The 20986-nt window shown below is 40.6% G+C and overlaps 1 protein-coding gene across 1 annotated transcript in view; it reads right to left on the bottom strand.

Annotated features, from left to right (window-relative positions):
• The window catches only part of LPAR3 (lysophosphatidic acid receptor 3), an 88134-nt gene that overhangs the window by 46126 nt on the left and 21022 nt on the right, over positions 1-20986 (bottom strand). The window contains exon 2 of the mRNA XM_020891323.2: positions 15065-15821. Coding sequence (XP_020746982.1) covers positions 15065-15800 — 736 coding nt within the window. The 5' untranslated portion in view covers positions 15801-15821. The remainder of the gene's footprint in view (positions 1-15064; positions 15822-20986) is intronic.

Raw genomic sequence — 20986 nt, 5'->3', positions numbered from 1 at the left:
TCCCCTCTCTCTTCAAGGAGGACTCCACAGATCATCCAAACCCAATTTTGGCCTGGACCCTTTACTTGCTCTGTGTATATTTCTTTGTTCCTTTAGTTATCTTTTTTAATAAGCTTATTTCCTCAGATAAGCCTATAAGTAGGATTCCCTATAAGTCACTCACACAGTCTATCTCACACACCACCCAACCATTGTCTCAAACCATGGCCATGCCCCGACAGCCAGAAAACACTAGAGCAGCACAGATCTGTAGCCTTCAGAAGAGGAGCCATGCCTTACAGTTAGAATACCGTCTAAAATCAAGAAGGTACTCAATAGACATTTACGATGGGGAAGTATAAAAAGCAGAAATTTCTTCCTGCTAAGAAAACATAAATTCAATGTATGACAAAACCACTGCAATGATGTAAAGTAATTAGCCTCCAACTAATAAAAATAAATGGAAAAAACAAAAGAAAACATAAAGGATAAAACAGGCCCACTGTTTTATCTGTTTTACTGTTTATGTAAACTCGCTGACTTGATGGAAATAAACAACTCCTATTGTTCATCACTGCCCTGCAGGCACCCAAGGACAGGTGTATTTCACCAAGGCAAGAAGTGAGACCCGCAGGAAGCAGCAGGGAGTAGGAAACCCAAAGCTCTGGCCCCCACACGAGCAATGATTTACAAGATGAACCTGAATAACTCTCTCAACTGATATTGATTTTTCTAGGTAATAGGATCTTTCTTTCTCACACTCTGCAGAGCTATGATATCAACCTGGTGGAGAGCGCAGGAGAGAGGGTGCCTGGACTAGAGGGACAATCAGGGCAGGTGGAGGGCTGCCCATGTGGTGTCCCCTCCCCGCCAGTATTGCCTGGTTTCCCTTTATCCCAGCTTCCGTGCTGGCCCCTAGGTCTATGAGAGGCTGTGATTCTACCCTTTATTCCCAATTCCCTCCCATAAAATGTGCGCTTCAGCTACACACTCAGTGCAGTCCCCAGTGGAAATTTTATTTTTTTAATTAATTTTTATTGGAGTCTAGTTGCTTTACAATGTTGTGCTAGTTTCTACTGCAGAGAAAAGTGAATTAACTACAGGTTTACATATGTCCCCTCTTTTTGGATTTCCTTCCCATTTAAGTCACCACAGAGCACTGATTCCCTGTGCTATACACTAGCTTCTTATTAGTTATTTATTTATTTATTTTATACATACCATCATTAGTATATATATGGAAAGCAAATATACCCCAATAAAAAATAAAAGGTAATATATGAATACATAAGAAAAAATAGTATGTGTGTGTGTGTGTGTGTGTGTGTATATATATATATATATATATATATATATATATTTAAATATATATGTCAATCCCAATCTCCCAATTTATCCCACTCCCCTCCTTTCCCCGCTTGGAGCCAGCGGAAATTTTAAAAGTAAAAACATGGCTAACACAGACTTGATATAAATTCTACCATGGATCAACATATACCATGCTATTCCAGGGGTTAAGCTACTCAGCTGGTGTGACAGGACATAAGCACATTCTCCTTTGGCAGATGTCAAGACCCTAAGAGAGGGCATCGCCGAGTTCTGCAACTAAACCTACCAGGAGGCAAGGTGCTGGCAGGAGAGTGGGATGCAGTCGAGTAATGAGACTTCTCTGCTAAATGAAATGAGCCAGACAGAGAAAAACAAATGCTGCGCACACCATGTATATGTGGACTCTTAAAAAAAAAAAAAGGCTGACTTCTCAGAGAAAACAGAATGGTGGTTGCCAGAGGGAGGGGAGGAGGAATGGGAGATGTAGATCAAAGGGCACAAATTTCCAGTTACAGCAAGTGTTAAGTTCTGAGGATCTAATATACAGTATGATGACTGGAGTTGATAACTGTTTACTTGAAAGTTTCTGAGAGTGTATCTTTTTGTTCTCACCACAAAAAAAGGGAACAGAGTTAACTATATGAAGTGATGAATGTGTTCATTATCTTGATTTTGGTCATCAATTCCACAATGTATATGTCTATCAAATCATCATGCTGTGTACTTTACACACATACAATTCTATTTAACAATTATTCCTTAATAAAGTTGGGGGGGGGAAGCAAAGAGGCAGAATTTGAGAAGTGTTCTTGTACCTTATACTCAGGAAATATTCAATCATTGTTCCAGCTGAAGAGAAAGGTTTCAGGTTTCTGAAAAGATGAAAAACCAGAAAAAACAGTTCTGAAGGAGGGAATGTGATCGGGAAATGAAAGAAGCTGAATGAATTTAGATGAATAGAACTCAAGGGGCACATGGAGGAAACGGAAGCATGAAGAAGGCAGAGAAGTGATTACACTGGAAATAAGGACAAAGATTTGGAAAAACGACTTTTGAACTGACTTGCAAAGGAAGGTATCTAAAACATGAAAGCAGGGGGAAAAAAGAACCAAAAGCCAGAGGTGATAAAACAAAGGACTACATACAGCAGAGGCAGAAGGGGGGAGACAGACTCCTAAAAATGTGGGATAAAAAGAAGTAGCAAGAAGTGCAGACAATTTGAAAAGGTGGGACACAGTGGCAAACGATGATGCTTTTTTAAAAATTTAGAGTGAAACCCAGATGCTGAGGTTTTTCTCAATCTACACATTTCCCCTCAGAATGGAAGGGTCTGTGACACTGTGTTGCTGGGGGCAACATTTGGGAAGCGACTGCATTTTTACCCTCATTCATTTACAGCTGGCCTGGAAGCCAGGCCCCTCTCCTGAAAGCCCCTGGTGCGGTGACAAGAAGCCCATGGGAGAAGCGTCTGCCTCGAAGGTGCTCCGTTCATTAGCTGTTTCCAAGACAAAAGTACAAACACCCTTGGACAAAATGTACTGAGGACTGGTGCCTGGATGGCTTGACTCTGAAAAGCATTAGTCATTCTGAAACAACTGCACAGCAACAAGAGAACTCTTGAGTGCCAAAAATCTGATCATTTCACTCAGCATTTCTTAAGGCAAAGCTTTAACTCTTTTTTTTTTAACAGGTATTTGATTATGAAGGCATGCAAGGCAGCAAACACTGAAAGCAGGCTTTTATGATGCAGAAGCTACTACAAGGTCACAAAAGCTAGAAAGAAACATTTCACATTTCCTGGGGACCCACAGCTAGTTTCTCTTGAGTCCTGATTTCTGTGCATGTGTGTGTGTGTGTGTGTGTGTGTGTGTGTGTGTGTGTCTGTGTGTGTTCCCAATTCTTTTCAAAGGGCAAATCTCCCAATCCTAGTAAAGCTGGTAATAGTACGTGGCTAACTAGGAATCCTGGTAACATTCATTAGAAGATGAGGACAGTTTCTTATAAGAAATATCTTACAGATCCACATATAAGATGTTGGTACTATATTACAGGATTCCTCTTAAGCTAACACTTGATAGTCAGGGTCTCACTTAGCATGTTTTATCCATAAATGATGCAAAAGCAAAATGAATTATTAATGCAAAGATCATTTGTTAGAAATAGGAACCATTGATAGGATTTTACTAGGGCTGACGGGGCAGCGGAGGGTGGTTTATAGGGACTAGTGATAAGCTCAGAGCCTTTCGTGGCCACGGAGGCCATGTTTTCAGGTTGGCCTGGGTCTCCAGGAACTGAACTGCTGCCACATGTCTGCTGTCAGGCAGCATCTGCAAGCACACCCAGTTAGCTTCTTTCTGGCTACCTGCCCATGTTACAAAATATGCCATCATGATGGTGCCAGCAGTGGGCCTCCAGTCCCCATCTCCACAGTACCTGCAACATTACTGGGGATAAAAGGGCTTGAATGCAGGGCAGAGCTCTTCAGAGCAATTTACTCTTCTTAGTACTTAACTATGTAAGTTGTTTAGTACTTTCCATGCGTCAAGCACTACTATAGGCACTTTATGTGCATTGTCTCACTGCATCCTCAAAACCTTGCCATGCCACGGTACTGATATTACCTCTGTTTTACAGATGGGGAAACTAAGTCACAGAGAGGTCAGGTGAATTGCTCAAGGTCATGCAGTTTGGAAGCAGCAAAGCCATATTTTAAATCTGGTTCCCTCCCTATTTCAAAGCCCCTACTCTTGCCATTGACTTTAAAGAACATGAAGTCTGAAGAGTTTGGTGCAGTCTTTCCCTGGGAGATGCTGTCATCACTGTCACCATGCTGTGGAATCTTTAAGACAAAGAGCAAGGTAAATGTCAGATATCAAGGACCTTTACTGAGATAAACTGAACTAGAAGGGAAGGGAGATACAAAGTATAAACTTTAGTAGTCTTAGTTGCTCAGTTGTGTCCACTCTGTGATCCCAGGGACTGTAGCCCGCCAGGCTCCTCTCCATGGGGTTTTCCAGGCAGGAATACTAGAGTGGGTTGCCATTCTCTTCTCCAGAGGATCTTCCCAATCCAGGGATTGAACCTGTGTCTCCTGCATTGCATACAGATTCCCTACCATCTGAGCCACCAGGGAAGCCCATAAACCTCATTATGTGCATCAATGCTATTCTAGCCCTACCACTTACCAGAGGCTGCTAACTAACCTTGAAAAACTGCGTCTTGGAGCCAATCTGCTCAGATTTGAATGTCAGCTCTGTTATTAATACTCATCTCAGGCAAGACATCGAACCTCTCAGGGCCTTAGCTTCCTGGTTAGAATAACAGAACCTCCCTCACAGGGTTGTCATGAATATTAAATGAAGTAAAATGTGTCTCAGAACCATGTATAGCACACAGCAAGTATTAACTACTATTATTTTTACCAGTATGGGCCTGTGGGCAAGATGCTTAAGTCCATCTGAATTTCCTCATCTATTAAACAGATTAACAGAGCATCGTCCTGAGGGTTAAGTGAAATAAAATCCTAAAAGCGTGTAAGATGCAGACCTCAGAGTAAGCATTCATTTGTTTTCCTCTTCCCAAGAGACCACTGTCACTGGCCCTTCTGAGACCTCAGTCTCCCACAGTAAGACAGGGGACAGCCCCCACCCACCCCCCTGCCATCGCTTACCTCACAGGCAAGTCACAGCCAGAGCCTGCTGAAGGTCGGGCTGCATGTGAAGAAACCTGGGTTCTACTTTTCGTTCTAGCTTTTGAAAAGCTACTTCTCTAAACCTCAGTTTCCTCACTTATCCCTTCTATTGTAACCTCAGCACATGTATTCCAGACAGCATGCTGCATGTTAGATATGCAAAGGCAGACAAACAAGGTAGAGGTCCCAGCTTCCAAAAGTGGACACCTTAGTTCAAACTAAAGCCATGCAAACCTTCATGTGTTGATGGAGGTATAGGTAAGTCAAAGAGTGGCCCAAAGGAGACAGGAGCCAGATGGATCCAGGCAGGGCAAGATTCGGAGAAGAGAGGCCGTTGGGCTGAGGCTTACAAACTGAACAGGAGTTTCCCAGGAAGAAGAAGAAAGGTGTTCTAGTCTGAGCAAAGGCTCAATGGTGCCAACTGAGGAACTCAACAATGACTTATAACTGAGTAACAGGGGGCAATGAGGGGAGTGGCAGGAAAAAAGGATACTAGTATCTTACCCATGTACCCTACAGAGCTTCCACACGAGAACAATTAAAACACTGAAAAAGACACTGTGCCGCAGAAATGTTGTGCATGATTACGAGCAGTACTCTAGCAAGGTTCCTATGACACTAACTTTTCACCCACTTCCTAGCATGAGAACTCCAGGCACTGCTTCTCTTACCACCACTTTGCCACCCTTCCCTCCCCACTGAGAGAAGGTAAAGAGGATTCAGCATTGATCTAAGCGGAGAGGTAGGAGGCAGAAATAAGAAAAACGTTCAGCTCTTTGTTTCAATGACCACAAACTGAAAAGTCCCTTTACTTAATGCTGCTCATATTTTTAAAAACCTCAGTCTGTATTGGCCAAAAAATACCCTTGACCCTAAGACCATGGCTTTTCAAATGTTCTTTTCCATGCATGCATGCAAGTCTGCGTGCTAAGCTGCTTCAGTCGTGTCTGACTCTTTGTGACCCTATGGACTGTAGGCCACCAGGCTCCTCTATCCATGGGATTCTCCAGGCACAAATACTGGAATGGGTTGCCATGCCCTCCTCCAGGGGATCTTCCTGACCCCAGGATCGAAACCACGTCTCTGCATATCTAGCATCTCCTGCATAGGCAGGCGGGTTCTTTAACACTAGCACCACCTGGGAAGCCCATTCTTCTCCATAAACCATAGTAAAAAACAAAAACTATACCATAAACCAGTCTCTCCCTCTCTCACACACAGACATACACACTATGAAACAATGCACTTATACCTACTATATGTAATTCACTCTGATACTTCCTCTTCTATTCCACTGTGTGTCATTAAAAAAAAGTGTCCTAATTGATTTCATTACTTGCTAGTAGGTCACACTTGCAACTTGAAAACACCATCCTAAGAGACAGGAGGGCTTATGAAAAATTTCAAAAGAATGGTTCACAAATCCTTTGAATCTTTCTTTTCTTTTGCATTTCCAGATATTGCAAAATAAAAGAAAGTCTAGGCCATTTCCTAAGAAATAAGACATCCCTGGGTGCACAGTTCACACAGCGTGCTGCTGACGAAAATAAGCATTATGACAATAAGTTAGAGGTTTCCACACAGGGTATTTTGTGTGTTTGGTTGCCATAGGCTTGTTGACCAGTTAGATTTCAAAATACAGGAGTCTCTCTTAGGCAGGGCCTTTGTGCCCTGTAGAAGGTAGGATCATATGTCTCCAATGTCTTTTCAATGAGAACATTCAACAAGCAACTTCTTTCATGTAAAGGGATCATCACACATCATAACCCAGATGTGAGCAGCATTCTGCCTCAGGGTAGCTGAAATAGGAACACACTGCCTAGATGCCTTTCCAGTCATGCACAGACTTAAAATTCATACTGCCATCGTCACTACCATCGTCTATCTCCTCAAGCCTAAAGAGTGCTCCCCATCCAGTTCTGTATGCTTTTTGTGTTCAGCCAAAATCCTAAACCTGGAAAGAAACACAAAGGTCATCTGGATCTACCCTTTTCCTTCCAAAGAGAATAGCCAACTAAACTTTTCTTCTTCACAGTCACTTCCCCTTGTACCTCAACAGGCATCTGTGTTTCACAGGGCATTCCTTGTGCTACTGCACAAGCTTGAGATGTTTCTACCATCACACTTCTGATTATACTGTTTCTCCTGCTTAGAATTCCTTCCCTCCTGCCAATACAAATCCCAGCCGCCATTACAGATCCCTAAGAAGCCGTCCCCAAATTCTATGGGCCCTGTTATCTCTTCTTCCTTCTTTGAAATGAGATTAAGTTCACTGAATTCATATAGCCTTTGGCCTCTTTGATGCTATTTAACAGACAGTTGGTATGTATTTATTAATTTTCTAATACTTAAAAGAATTTATGTTTATAAGAAACTTTAATTTTAAATTACCATTTTCTACAAAATACACATCAAGGAGTAAACATAAGGGTTTAGTATTTTATCATGAATTTATTTAAATCAGGTAATCATTAAAGAAATAAGTATTAAGCTGTTAATTTCAACATACTCAGAACCCGTGACTATAGTGGTGGTAGGTGCCAGTCCTTTGATTTTTCTAATATATATACTATCATATGACAGATACCTGTATTAGACAACTGAATTCTTACACACATCAGACAGAGCAACTGAGGGGTTTGCTTCCTAAGGAACACCATGGAAAATGCTCTCATGGAAGGAGACTTTGTGCTTTGATACTCAGTGAATCCATGAACTTTGAGAGGCTTTGGTTATTTATTGTCATGGTAGACCACTGAATTTCAGAGCTTGAAAAGAATTTAAAGACTACCAGTGAACCTCTGATAAGGAAATTTAACCAGGAAAAGGTGAGCTTCATATCATCTCTGTAGAAAATCATAGAAGTGGGGCTAAAAACCTAAATCTGTTATCCAAAGAAGTCAGGAGCTGTAAGTCTAAAAACCTCAGACCACCGAGCTCTTCAGTTTCATTTCCTCTGTCCCCACACTTCCTGTCTTCCACCAGATGCCTCTGTCTCACCACTGAGGAACTTCCCCAGGTCCTCCACACCAAGCTATTTTCCTACCATTAACCAATTCCTCAATGCTGTTTCATCTTGATGCCATGACTTCTCCTATCCTGCCCGGCAATTTCACTGTTTCTTCTGGTTTGGCCCTTATCCAACACCACACCTGCCCAAACTACACTTTAACTACTTTAATTTTAACCCTTCCAGAAAAACTTGCTATATGTTCCAGACAAAAGTTACATATGACACTGAAGCTGGTGATCATGATGACCATTTTCACAAAGAGTCCTATTCTAGGACAGAACAGGATGACAGAGTTCTTTTCCATCTCATGCTGTGTATAATATAGAACATGCTGAAAAAAGTTTCTTTTTAATCAGGCAAGTAGTTTCTGAAGGTATACAGCCAAGCAAATGCCCAATATGCTAATGAAGAAAGAGCAGAGAAATAGCTCTGGAAGGAATGAAGAGGCTGAGCCAAAGTGGAAATAAAGCCCAATTGTGGGTGTGTCTGGTGGTGAAAGTAAAGCTCGATGCTATAAAGAACAATATTGCATAGGAAGCAGGAATGTTAGGTCCGGGTCACTTTACCTGAATCAAGGTAAATTGGAAGTGGTCAAACAGGAGACAGCAAGTGGTCAAACATCAACATTTTAGGAATTAGTAAAATAAATAAGTAAAATTAGTAAAATAAAATGCACGGGAATAGGTGAATTTAATTCATATGACCATTATACCTCCTACAATGAGCAAGAATACCTTAGAAAAAATGGAGTAGCCCTCATAGTCAACAAGAGAGTCCAAAATGCAGTACTTGGATGCAATCTCAAAAACGACAATGATCAGTTCATTGCTAAGGCAAACCTTCAAATCACAGTAATCCAAATCTATGCCCCAACCACGAATGCCATAGAAGCTGAAGTCAAACGGGGTTCTATGAAGATCTACAAGACCTTCTAGAACTAACACCAAAAAAAGATGTCCTTTTCATCATAGGGGACTGGAATGCAAAAGTAGGAAGTCAAGGGATACCAGCAGTAACAGGGAAGTTTGGCCTTGGAGAAAAAAATGAAGCAGATCAAAGGCTAACAGAGTTTTGCCAAGAGAACACACTGGTCATAGTAAACACCCTCTTCTAAAAACACAAGAGACAGCTCTACACATGGATATCACCAGATGGTCAACACCGAAATCAGACTGACATATTCCTTGCAGCCAAAGACGGAGAAGCTCTATAGTCAGCAAAAACATGACTGGGAGTTTACTATGGCTCAGATCATGAACTCCTTATTGCAAAATCCAGACTTAAATTGAAAAAAGTAGGGAAAACCATTAGGCCATTCAGGAGTGACCTAAATCAAATCTGTTATGATTATATAGTGGAAGTGACAAATAGATTCAAGGGATTAGATTTGATAGACAGACTGCCTGAAGAACTAAGGACAGCGATTCAAACATTGTACAGACGGCAGTCGTCAAAACCATCCCCCTCAAAAGAAACAAAAAAGGAAAATGGTTGTCTGAGGAAGCCTTACAAATAGCTGAGAGAAAAGAAGTGAAAAACAAAGGAGAAAAGGAAAGATATACCCATTTGAATGCAGAGTTCCAAAGAACAGCAAGGAGAGATGAGAAAGACTTTCTAAGTGAACAATGCAAGAAACAGAGAAAAACAATAGAATGGGAAAGACTAGAGATCTCTTCAAGAAAATTAGAGATACCAAGGGAAAATTTCATGCAAAGATGGCACAATAAATGACAGAAACAGTATGGACCTAAAAGAAGCAGAAGATATTAAGAAGAGGTGGCAAGAATACACACAAGAACTGTACAAAAGAGATCTTAATGACCCAGATAACCATGATGGTGTGATCACTCACTACAGCCAGACATCCTGGAGTGTGAAGTCAAATGGGCCTTAGGAGGCATCACTACGAACAAAGCTAGTGGGGGTGATGGAATTCCAGCTGAACTATTTCAAATCTTAGAAGATGATGCTGTAAAAATGTTGCCCTCAATATGCCAGCAAATTTGGAAAACAGCAGTGGCCACAGGACTGGAAAAGGTCAATTTTCATTCCAATCCCAAAGAAAGGCAATCCCAAATAATGTTTGAACTACTGTCCAAATGCACTCATTTCACATGTTAGCAAGGTCATGTTCAAAATTCTCCAAGCTAAGCTTCAACAGTATATGATCCGAGAACCTTCAGATGTACAAGCTGAATTTAGAAAAGGCAGGGGAATCAGAGATCAAATTGCCAACATCCATTGGATCACAGAAAAAGCAAGAGAATTCCAGAAAAACATCTACTTCTGCTTCACTGACTATGCTAAAGCCTTTGTCTTTGTGGATCACAACAAACTCTGGAAAATTCTTAAAGAGATGGTCTGGTAAAAATACCAGATCATCTTACATGCCTCCTGAGAAAACTACACAGTTAAAGAAGCAACAGTTAGAAACAGACATGGAAAAATGGACTGGTTCCAAACTGGGAAAGGAGTACGTCAAGGCTGTATATTGTCACCCTGCTTATTTAACTTATATGCAAAGTACATCATGTGAAATGCCACGCTGGATGAAGCATAAGCTGGAATCAAGAATGCCAGGAGAAATAACAATAACCACAGATATGCAGATGACACCACCCTCATGGTAGAAAGTGAAGAGGAACTAAAGAGCCTTTTGATGGAGGTGAAAGAGGAGAATGAAAAAGCTGGCTTAAAACTCAACATTTAAAAAACTCCTAGAGGAGAACATAGGCAAAACACTCTCCGACATAAATCACAGCAGGATCCTCTATGACCCACATCCCAGAATTTTAGAAACAAAAGCAAAAATAAACAAATGGGACCTAATGAAACTTAAAAGCTTTTGAACAGCAAAGGAAACTATAAGCAAGGTGAAAAGACAGCCCTCAGATTGGGAAAAAATAATAGCAAACGAAGCAACAGACAAAGGATTAATCTCAAAAATATACAAGCAACTCCTCCAGCTCAACTCCAGAAAAATAAATGACCCAATCAAAAAATGGGCCAAAGAACTAAACAGACATTTCTCCAAGGAAGACATATAGATGGCTAAAAAACACATGAAAAGATGCTCAACATCACTCATTATCACAGAAATGCAAATCAAAACCACAATGAGGTACCATTACACGCCAGTCAGGATGGCTGCTATCCAAAAGTCTACAAGCAATAAATGCTGGAGAGGGTGTGGAGAAAAGGGAACCCTCTTACACTGTTGGTGGGAATGCAAACTAGTACAGCCGCTACGGAAAACAGTGTGGAGATTTCTTAAAAAACTGGAAATAGAACTGCCATATGACCCAGCAATCCCACTTCTGGGCATACACACTGAGGAAACCAGATCTGAAAGAGACACATGCACCCCAATGTTCATCGCAGCACTGTTTATAATAGCCAGGACATGGAAGCAACCTAGATGCCCATCAGCAGATGAATGGATAAGGAAGCTGTGGTACATATACACCATGGAATATTACTCAGCCATTAAAAAGAATTCATTTGAATCAGTTCTAATGATATGGATGAAACTGGAGCCCATTATACAGTGAAGTAAGCCAGAAAGATAAAGACCATTACAGTATACTAACACATATATATGGAATTTAGAAAGATGGTAACGATAACCCTATATGCAAAACAGAAAAAGAGACACAGATGTATAGAACAGACTTTTGGACTCTGTGGGAGAAGGCGAGGGTGGGATGTTTCAAGAGAACAGCATCGAAACATGTATATTATCTAGGGTGAAACAGATCACCAGCCCAGGTTGGATGCATGAGACAAGTGCTCAGGCCTGGTGCACTGGGAAGACCCAGAGGGATCGGGTAGAGAGGGAGATGGGAGGGGGGATCGGGATGGGGAATACATGTAAATCCATGGCTGATTCATGTCAATGTATGACAAATCCCACTGCAATATTGTAAAGTAATTAGCCTCCAACTAATAAAAATAAATGAAAAAAATAAAAAAATAAAAAACTAAGACCATGGCATCTGGTCTCGTCACTTCATGGCAAATAGATGGGGAAACAATAGAAACTATGACAGACTTTATTTTCTTGGCCTCCAAAATCACTGCAGACAGTGACTGCAGCCATGAAATTAAAAGATGCTTACTCCTTGGAAGTAAAGCTATGGCAAACTTAGATAGTGTATTAAAAAACAGAGACATTACTTTACCAACAAAGGTTTATATAGTCAAACAATGGTTTTCTTGTATGTGTGGATGTGAGTGTTAGACCATAAAGAAGGCTAAGCACCAAAGAATTGATTCTTTCAAACTGTGGTGTTTGAGAAGACTCTTGAGAATCCCTTGGACAGCAAGGAGATCAAACCAGTCAATCCTAAAGGAAATCAACCCTGAGTATTCATTGGAAGGACTGATGCTGAAGCTGAAGCTCTAATACTTTGGCCACCTAATGTGAAGAGCCAACTAATTGGAAAAGATTCCGAGGCTGGGAAAGATTGTTGGCAAAAGAAGGGGATGACAGATGATGATATTTTTGGATGGTATCACCAACTCAATGGACATGAGTTTGAGCAAGCTCTGGGAGATGGTGAAGGACAGGGAAGCCTGGCGTGCTGCAGTCCATGGGGTTGCAAAGAGCTGGACACGACTGAGCAGCTGAACAACAGCAACAAAGCAAATGGTTATGCTCGCAAGTAGGAAAAGCAGTTTGTTGACACTAGGAATAAAAACCAAAAACATCAATAGCTCTAGCTCAAGAGTAGAAAAATAGATCAATATGACTCCACCTTTTCTGATTGTTATCTACATTCTTGTCAAGGCACTACAAGGAGAATGAGGTGTTCAAACCTGAAGACAGAACAAAGAAGAAGCCAGTACAAAGTCCAAATAAAGCAAAACTAGTTACAGAATCTGGTAATAAACATGTGGACTTCAATGGCCAACTGGTCAGTGTTGGTTCCACCATGAACAATGAATGACTTTGGCCATACTGCTTAAACTCTCCACTCAGTTTCTTCATCTAATACAGGAATAACAGTAGCTGACCTCACAGGGTTGCCAAGGGGATTAAATAAGCTAATATCTATAAAACCCTTAGGACAATGCTTGACACATATTAAACCCTATATAAATATTTGTTATCTAAAATAAATCCTCAGTTTGAAATTATTTTAACAATTATAGTATGTGTCTGCTGACTTCCAAACCACACTAGCAGTTTCAGGACCTACTGATATCCTGATGGTTCCCATTCCAGACCACATATCCCCTGCATTTTCCATTATGAATTGCTCCCCAAGAATTCACTTTATAGTTCCTTCACATTGGGAATTAAAAGGACTATACTCCTGAATCTCTCTTAACAATGGGACCCACAGCTGCAGCCACCACACAGGGTGAGAAATGGCCTCTCTAATGTAGAAGTCAAGGCCTGCAAAACCATCAAAGTTTTTGTTTGTCCACCCATCACAAAGTCTACCTGTCACCTGGACACAGGACTGGAATTGGCACACAACTGGCTACCTGCCACAGAGAATACAAAACAAAGGTAAAATTCTTCACCCAAATGAGTCTTCTTGGTCCAAGAATCCAATGGAAAGCAAAACTCCTGAGAGCTGCTGAAACCCATTGTCTTAAAGGTTCTCCTCTGTCCTTTTCTTCATTTCCTTTGGATCAGGCTCTTGGCTACGTTAGTTTTGATCTTTCCAAGGTCACCAAACAACTATGCTAGTTTTGACCTTTCCAAGGTCACCAAACAACTACCACTCTGCTAAACCCAGTGAGACCTTGTCTGACTCTACCTCTCAGGAGTATGAACATTGCTGATACACCCTTTCCTTTTCATAGTTTCCAGGCTACTGTATTCCCCTGGGTTTTCTGGCTACTCCTTTTCTTGGTTTTATGCCGGTTGCTCCTGCCTTTCCACCTTCCCTACATTGGAATGTCCCGGGGCTCGTTCCCTGGTCCTCTTCTTTTCTCCATCCACACTCCCTTTCACAGCGGGCTTATCCAGTTTTGTGGTTTAAAATACCACTTGCCCCCACCCGCCGCAGTGACTCTCAAATATATATCTCCAGTCCACCCCTAAATCCTGACAGCTTCATTCAATAACTCCCTGAGGTGTCTAAAAAAACCCCAAACTTAGCTAGACCAAAGCCAAACTCCCCACCTTCTCCCCAAATCTCCTCTTCTGTTTTCCCCATCTCCACCTTCCCCTAGCCCTCCCATCTCCCCTTGTCCCTTACCGATCAGCAAATCCTACTGATGCTATCATCTAAAAAAATTCAGAAACCAGCCACGTCATATCACCTCCAGACTGCTCTCTGGTCCTAGTCATTACCATCTCTCTCGGGCACTGAAATGCCCTCTTAAGCAATTCTCTGCTTTTGCCTTTGCCCCACTACAGTATTTCCTCAAAACAGCAACCAGAGAGATGCCACTAAAATGTAAGCGAGATCATGTCACATCCTCATTCAAAACCTTCCAATGGCTTCTCCTCTCATTCAGAAAAGCCAAAGCCTTTACGGTAACTGCACAGCCCCATGGAATCTGAGTCTCCCCACCCCCACCCCCTCAGCTCTCTGAACTCATCACCCACCTCGCTCACTCCACTCCAGCCACACTGGCCTCCTTGCTGTTCAGCCTCCAAAACTCATTGCATCTTTTACCTGGAACACCCATCCCCCCATACCCACGTGATTCGCTCCCTCACCACTTTCCTATCTCGGCACAAAGTCATCTTCTAGGTGAAGCTATCCCTCACAACACTCTTTTTAAATTGCAAACTGTACCAGTTTAGCACACTCCTTATCTTCCCTGCTCTATTTTTTCCCATTAGACTCCTCAACATCTTATTTTACAAAGGTTATAATAAAATTTACTATAAAATTATTTTGTTTGTCCCATTAGAGTACTTACGTTGTCTTCCCCATTAGAGGATAAGCTCCAGGCAGATGGGGGTTTATGTCTGTTCATGTTCACTGCTGCATTCCCACTACCTAGTAAGTGCCTTGTTTTACAGCAGGTACTCAATAAATATTTGCTGAATGAAGGGGAATAATGGCTGACTTGGTTCCTCTTACCTAAGACAGTCATCACCGTCTTCATTAGCTTCATGGGTGTCCTCCGGCGGCTGATGGACCCACTCGTATGCGGAGACAAGACGTTGGTTTTCCTCTTTACGTACATGTAGATCCGCAGGTACACCACAACCATAATGAAGAAGGCCATGAGGTTGGACACAGTCCAGAAAATGAGGTAACTCCTGCTATAAATGGGGGCCAGGGAAGAGCAGGCAGAGATGTCACAGAGGCAATTCCAGCCCAGCGTGGGGACAGCCCCCATAAAGATGGCGATGGCCCAGACGAACAAGATGAGCAGAGTCACCCTCTTTTTGGTCAGGTTGCTGTGGACCCGCATCCTCATGATTGACATGTGCCTTTCCACGGCAATAACCAACAAATTGGTCAGGGAGGCTGTTAAGCTAGCGTCCAAGAGTCCCTGGCGGAGAAACCACCGGTTGACAGTCAGAGTTTTTGAAACTGGGCCAGTGTTAAACATCAGGTACACATAGGCAATTCCAGCAAAGAAGTCTGCAGCAGCTAGGTTAGCCAACAGGTAGTAGAAGGGGAAATGAAACTTTCTGTTTTTGATCACTGCTGCGATGACTAGAGAATTAGAAAAAAAGATAAACAGGCAGAAAAATGTTCCAACACACAAAACAATTACAAGCTTCGTTCCTGTCCACTCATCAGCAGTGTCAGTGTTGCTCCTATTATAAAAAAAGTCCATCCGCTTATCATAGTAACACTCATTCATTGTGGAGAAGAACTGAACATCCTAGAAAGAAATTTAAAGAAGAAACAAATATCACTCTTTGCAAAAATCAGTCACTAAACCACCAGTTGCCATTGCTAAGCCCCTTATTCTATTCAACTCCTGTTAATCCTTTAGACTTCAGTGTAAATATCCCTTGCTCCAGGACCCTGGTCCTTGACTTCCTATTATAGCATTTATTTCACATCAGTCACTGTTGTCTGTTTCTCAGGTTATGTGCAAGCTCAGTGAGGGAGGGTCTGTATCTATTTTGTTCATCATGACAACCCCAGGACCCATCTGCCCTGGCTGTCTCAAGACCGATATTTACTGAATGGTTGGCTGGTTGGCTGAAAGAATGAATGAGCAGGAGGCAAAACTAGGTCAAATATTCTGAGTCTTGCATTAATCCACTCTATACTGGTAACAATCACAGCATAGCATGTTAACACTCTTCCTGGTGGTTTCTAGCTCATTTCTTATACATAGGTTCTGTTCATTAATCAAGGGCAAGTTGATAATGCCAGGCACATTCTTGCCAAGATATCAGGTGTTGAGTTACGCTTCATGTGACTGTATGGCTTTCCCAAGACTTCTGGTCCACCTTTCACCATGTTTTAGTTTCGAGCCACGGCAACACTGGTTAAGCATGTGGTACAGGACTGGAGACTTTGTCTTCAATCCGCCTTTTTTACCTTCTTGTGCACTTCTTTTTTATTCTCCTAAGCCAAACTACACCAATGTGAATTTGCATATTGGATTATCCATCTCAATCACTTCAAGTCAGTTTCCTTCCCTGGGCTGTTTAACGGAGGTAGCAGAAGACCAGTCCTTCATGGGTAAGACTAGGATCTGGAACCTGAGGGTATGAGAATGCATTTGCCAAGTACGGGCAAGTTGTCCAGACACATATCTGAAAGTAGAGCCCACACTGGGGTACCAGGCAGACAAGTAAGACACTAGCCTCAGGATGCGGTCTCTTGCAGTCCAAAAGTGAGGGGTTCTGACCAAGGAGGGAATGGGCAGGGGCTCAAACGATGCCCATGCATCTGTGCTTATTGGGAAGACCAGTTGTTCTTGCCTCAGTGTGATCCGGCCATTGCCATGAAGGGTCCAATCAATGGAGACTGGGGTTGACGACCAGGAAACCTAGCTTCTGGGGAGAATGACCAGGGCTCTCTTTCAAGAAACGAGGCTACAATATTTCTACTGGAAAATTGGATATCTGGTAGACACATGCACTGAGCAGTCCACTGGTGGGAATGAAGTGGCTCTAACAGTGAAAACTTAGTGGAAATCCCAGCCTTTAACACTCTTATAAATTCTAAGGGCTTGTATAAAGTCCAACATCATATCCAGAATCAGGATAAGTGCATTAAATATCAGTCTAAAGTAGTACAAAATAGAAATTTATTGTAGACAGTCTTCTTTTTAATTTATAATGGTATAATGATTTTTTTACTGAATTAGATATATGTGTCTCTGCCATAAACAATGAAAGGTAAAATATCATGTTATATGCTTCAGACAAACAAATGAGAATGATCTCAAGATACAAATGGGTCTAAGTGCCTTTTACTCTGACAAAACAAAAACTACTCTCTTTGGAAGATATTCATCAACCACTAACTGCCAATATCAGATGACTTCATAAAACAGGTCAATATATCTACATTATATCATGACAATTTTCCCAAATTAAAACCACATGTCTATATGATAATTTTAATAGCTTCACAATATTTCAGTATGAATATACCACAATTTATTTAACTAATCCCTAACTGTTGGATATTTAAGTTGTTTCTAATATCTTACTTTGACACGAAAGGCTACATTCTTATGCATTAATCTTTACACACTTGGCCAATTATTTCCTTAGGATTAATCCATAGATTTTAGTTGATGAAGTAGTGAAAATAAACTTATTTAAAGGTTTCTCATATATGTTGTTGAACTGCCCTTGAGACAGATATTTCTAATCCCACCAGCAGCAGCAGATGAGAGTTGAATGGAAGATACTAATCGAGTAAAATTCAATTTTAATATCCAAACAGAAAATGTAGCTTTCAACAGTACTGAAAGTATACTGAAATTCAAGACAAAAAATCCAAAAACCACATGAGAAATTGTAATGATTATGTGTCTTTTTAGTATGCAATTGCTATGTGTCCTTCTACTAATGAAAAATATTTCATGTATTTTATTTTGCTATATGTCCTAGATAGCTTCCCTGGTGGCTCAGATATTAAAGCGTCTGCCTACAATGCAGGAAACCAGGGCTCGATCCCTCAGTCGGGAGGATCCCCTGGAGAAGGAAATGGCACCCCACTCCAGTACTCTTGCCTGGAAAATCCCACCGATGGAGGAGCCTAGTAGGCTACAGTCCACCTGGTCGCAAAGCGTCAGACACGACTGAATGACTTTACTTTCACTTTCACTTGATAGCTAAGAGAAACACAGTTCTGACTTTAAAATTATCTTTATTGCTGTTTAGTTGCTAAGTCATGTCTGACTTTTTTGTGACCCCATGGACTGTAGCCCACCAGGCTCCTCCTGTCCATTGGATTTCCCAGGCAAGAATACTGGAGTGGGTTGCCATTTCCTTCTCCAGGGGATGCTCCCAACTCAGGGATCAAACCCGAGTCTCTTGCATTGGCAAGTGGATTCTTTATCACTGCACCTTTTGGGAAGTCCTAAAATTATATTATCTTTAACTCATCAGTTTATCAAGATTAATGTCAGAAAGATGTAGGAATTAGCACACTAGCAAAAAGCCGACTTTTTCCTAATTTCCTTTAAAAGGGGTTTTAATATTTATTGTGGTTCATAAACTTGGTTGAATTTCTAATTACATCATGCCCTAAAACCTTAATGATTCTTAAAAACTTTAAAAATCTTCAAATTCAACGTTCCCTCATCAAAACCAAAATGGCACATTCTTTGACATATTTTAGCAAAACTTGTCCTCAGAATGAGAAGCAGTTTTGTCTTACAAAGTTGAAAACCATAGGAAAACCATGATTAACCAGAACCCCCACCACACAGTTTCCTACCTCCCAGACTCTAATTCTACCTTTGGGAGAAGTAAACAATGAGAATATAAAAAAGTTAATATACGAAATTAGTGGAAAAGATTCCACAAGATGGAATATTATGCAGCCACTGAAAATCATGTTTACTATGAAGCTGTAGTAATATGAAGAAAAGCATATGCCATTGTTTTAATTAAAATAAAGTATATGTATGTATACATATATACGTACACATATATTTATATATATATACACACACACACACATATAAACACACACAAATGTGTGTTTGTGTGCATCTTGACTACTTTGAAAAGACAGAAAAAAGAAGACGGGAAAAAACTCAAAGTGCAAATACTCAATGAAGAATGGTAGAATTGTGGGGGTTTTTTTTTAATTCTTTACAGTTTTTTATACAGTCCATATTTATTGTAATAAATAAAAAGACTCTTAAATGCTGGTTTACAAATTCTGTCTTAGGAGAACACATTCTACTTAGTATATCTTTGAAAACTATGACATTGAAAAATAAAAATTAATCCTCAAAGGAAAAACCTCAAGGATTCACTTATGTTCATTATCATTACTCTTATCAGCACAGCACACTTTAGAGTTTTCCAATGATAATGAGAATCAAATGGTTTTCTACTTAAAACTTCATGAAACAACAAAACCTTATAATGCTGACAACTGGCCAAATCAAGAGGTCAGTTTCCCCAACTCTCTTATAAAATATTCCCAACACAATCATCCCAGAGTCCCAAAAATGAATAATGGAAGTTTGTGAATTAGCACTTGATTTTTTTTTCCTCCGGCATAAGCTATCAAACTTGTTGACAGTCCCCAATACATGTTAACAACAAATCACCATATTCTCTTAGCTGAAATTACCAAAAACTTAATGCTCTTATAACAAATGATTGACTTATCATTTCTTGACCTCTCTCAAACTTCAAAATATAATTCTATTATAAATTCTAAACATCCCCTCCACAGAGATACCCCCTCTAACCAATCCAAAGTAACCCTCAGTTCCCGCTATCAGAGAGCCTTGCTTTCTCTGCCAGTTATGACACGCTTTTTGTGTGTGTTTTGTTTTTATTATCCATCCCTCTCTGCTAGACCTCTCTGCTCCATGAGACCAGGGACCTAGCCTTTTATGCTCACATCTACAGCATCAGCATGTGTGGAGGGGGCAAATGGAGATTAATTTAACACTCTCTCTTCCCCACTAAAAGGAAGAGGTTCAGTTAAATGCCTTTGATGACTTACACATCACCCACCAACTATGCCAATTGGAGAATTTCACTGATTAACTATGTGTTCTTGGGTTAGTTACTTAATATCTTGACTTTACTGTTGCTATTTTTAATTGCTAATATTTGAGTGATTACTTTGTGCCTGATGCTGGACTAAGCATTTTATGTAGGTCTTCTCATTTAATCCTACCGACAGTGATGCAGATACTATTATATGATCCATTGTGCGGGTGAGGAAATTGAAGTATCCTCGCCTAAGTTCACACAGCTAGTAACTGGAAGACCTTGGCTTCTCTTGAGGCTGTGCTCCCAGGCTTGCAAGCTTCTCTACAACACTACATTTTCTCTCCACAGACAAATGAAATACCAGACAGACCAAGAACTATAGTCATACTCACAATAACCATGGAATTACCAAAATAGAATGATCCCATCAAATCACGTTCAAAGTCTGTCTTGTGTTAAATGCATATTAAAAAAAAAAATCGGGACAGCCTAAATATCCTTTGGGTGTTTTGTTTCTAAAGCCCTGAGAAATATAGGAAAAGGCATTTTTTTTTTTCTGAAAATACACTTTCAAATTTCATAGTAAGCAGGCCACACAATACAATTTTAAGACTAATGTTTTCCAACTTGAATTCTGCCAAATCTCCAGCTGGGCTTTTTTTCTTTTCTTTTTTTTTTTTTCTATACTAAAGGTTTAAGAGGGTTGAATAGTTTCAACCCAGAAACAAAAGATGTTAAACTCTGGAGGTATTACCACAACTTTAAACTTCAGTAATTTAAGACTTCAGAAAATGATGGTTTAGAAAGTCTATATGTGGAATCCAAATGAAAACTTCAGGAGCAAAGCTTTCATTTAGACTCTCCCAAACTTGATTCTCTAAAACACGGT

The sequence above is a fragment of the Odocoileus virginianus genome, chromosome 5 (genome assembly GCF_023699985.2).
Source record: "Odocoileus virginianus isolate 20LAN1187 ecotype Illinois chromosome 5, Ovbor_1.2, whole genome shotgun sequence".
Classification (NCBI taxonomy): Eukaryota; Metazoa; Chordata; class Mammalia; order Artiodactyla; family Cervidae; genus Odocoileus; species Odocoileus virginianus.
Note: the sequence above shows the minus strand (reverse complement) of the source record. Positions and strands in the feature narration are given on the sequence as shown.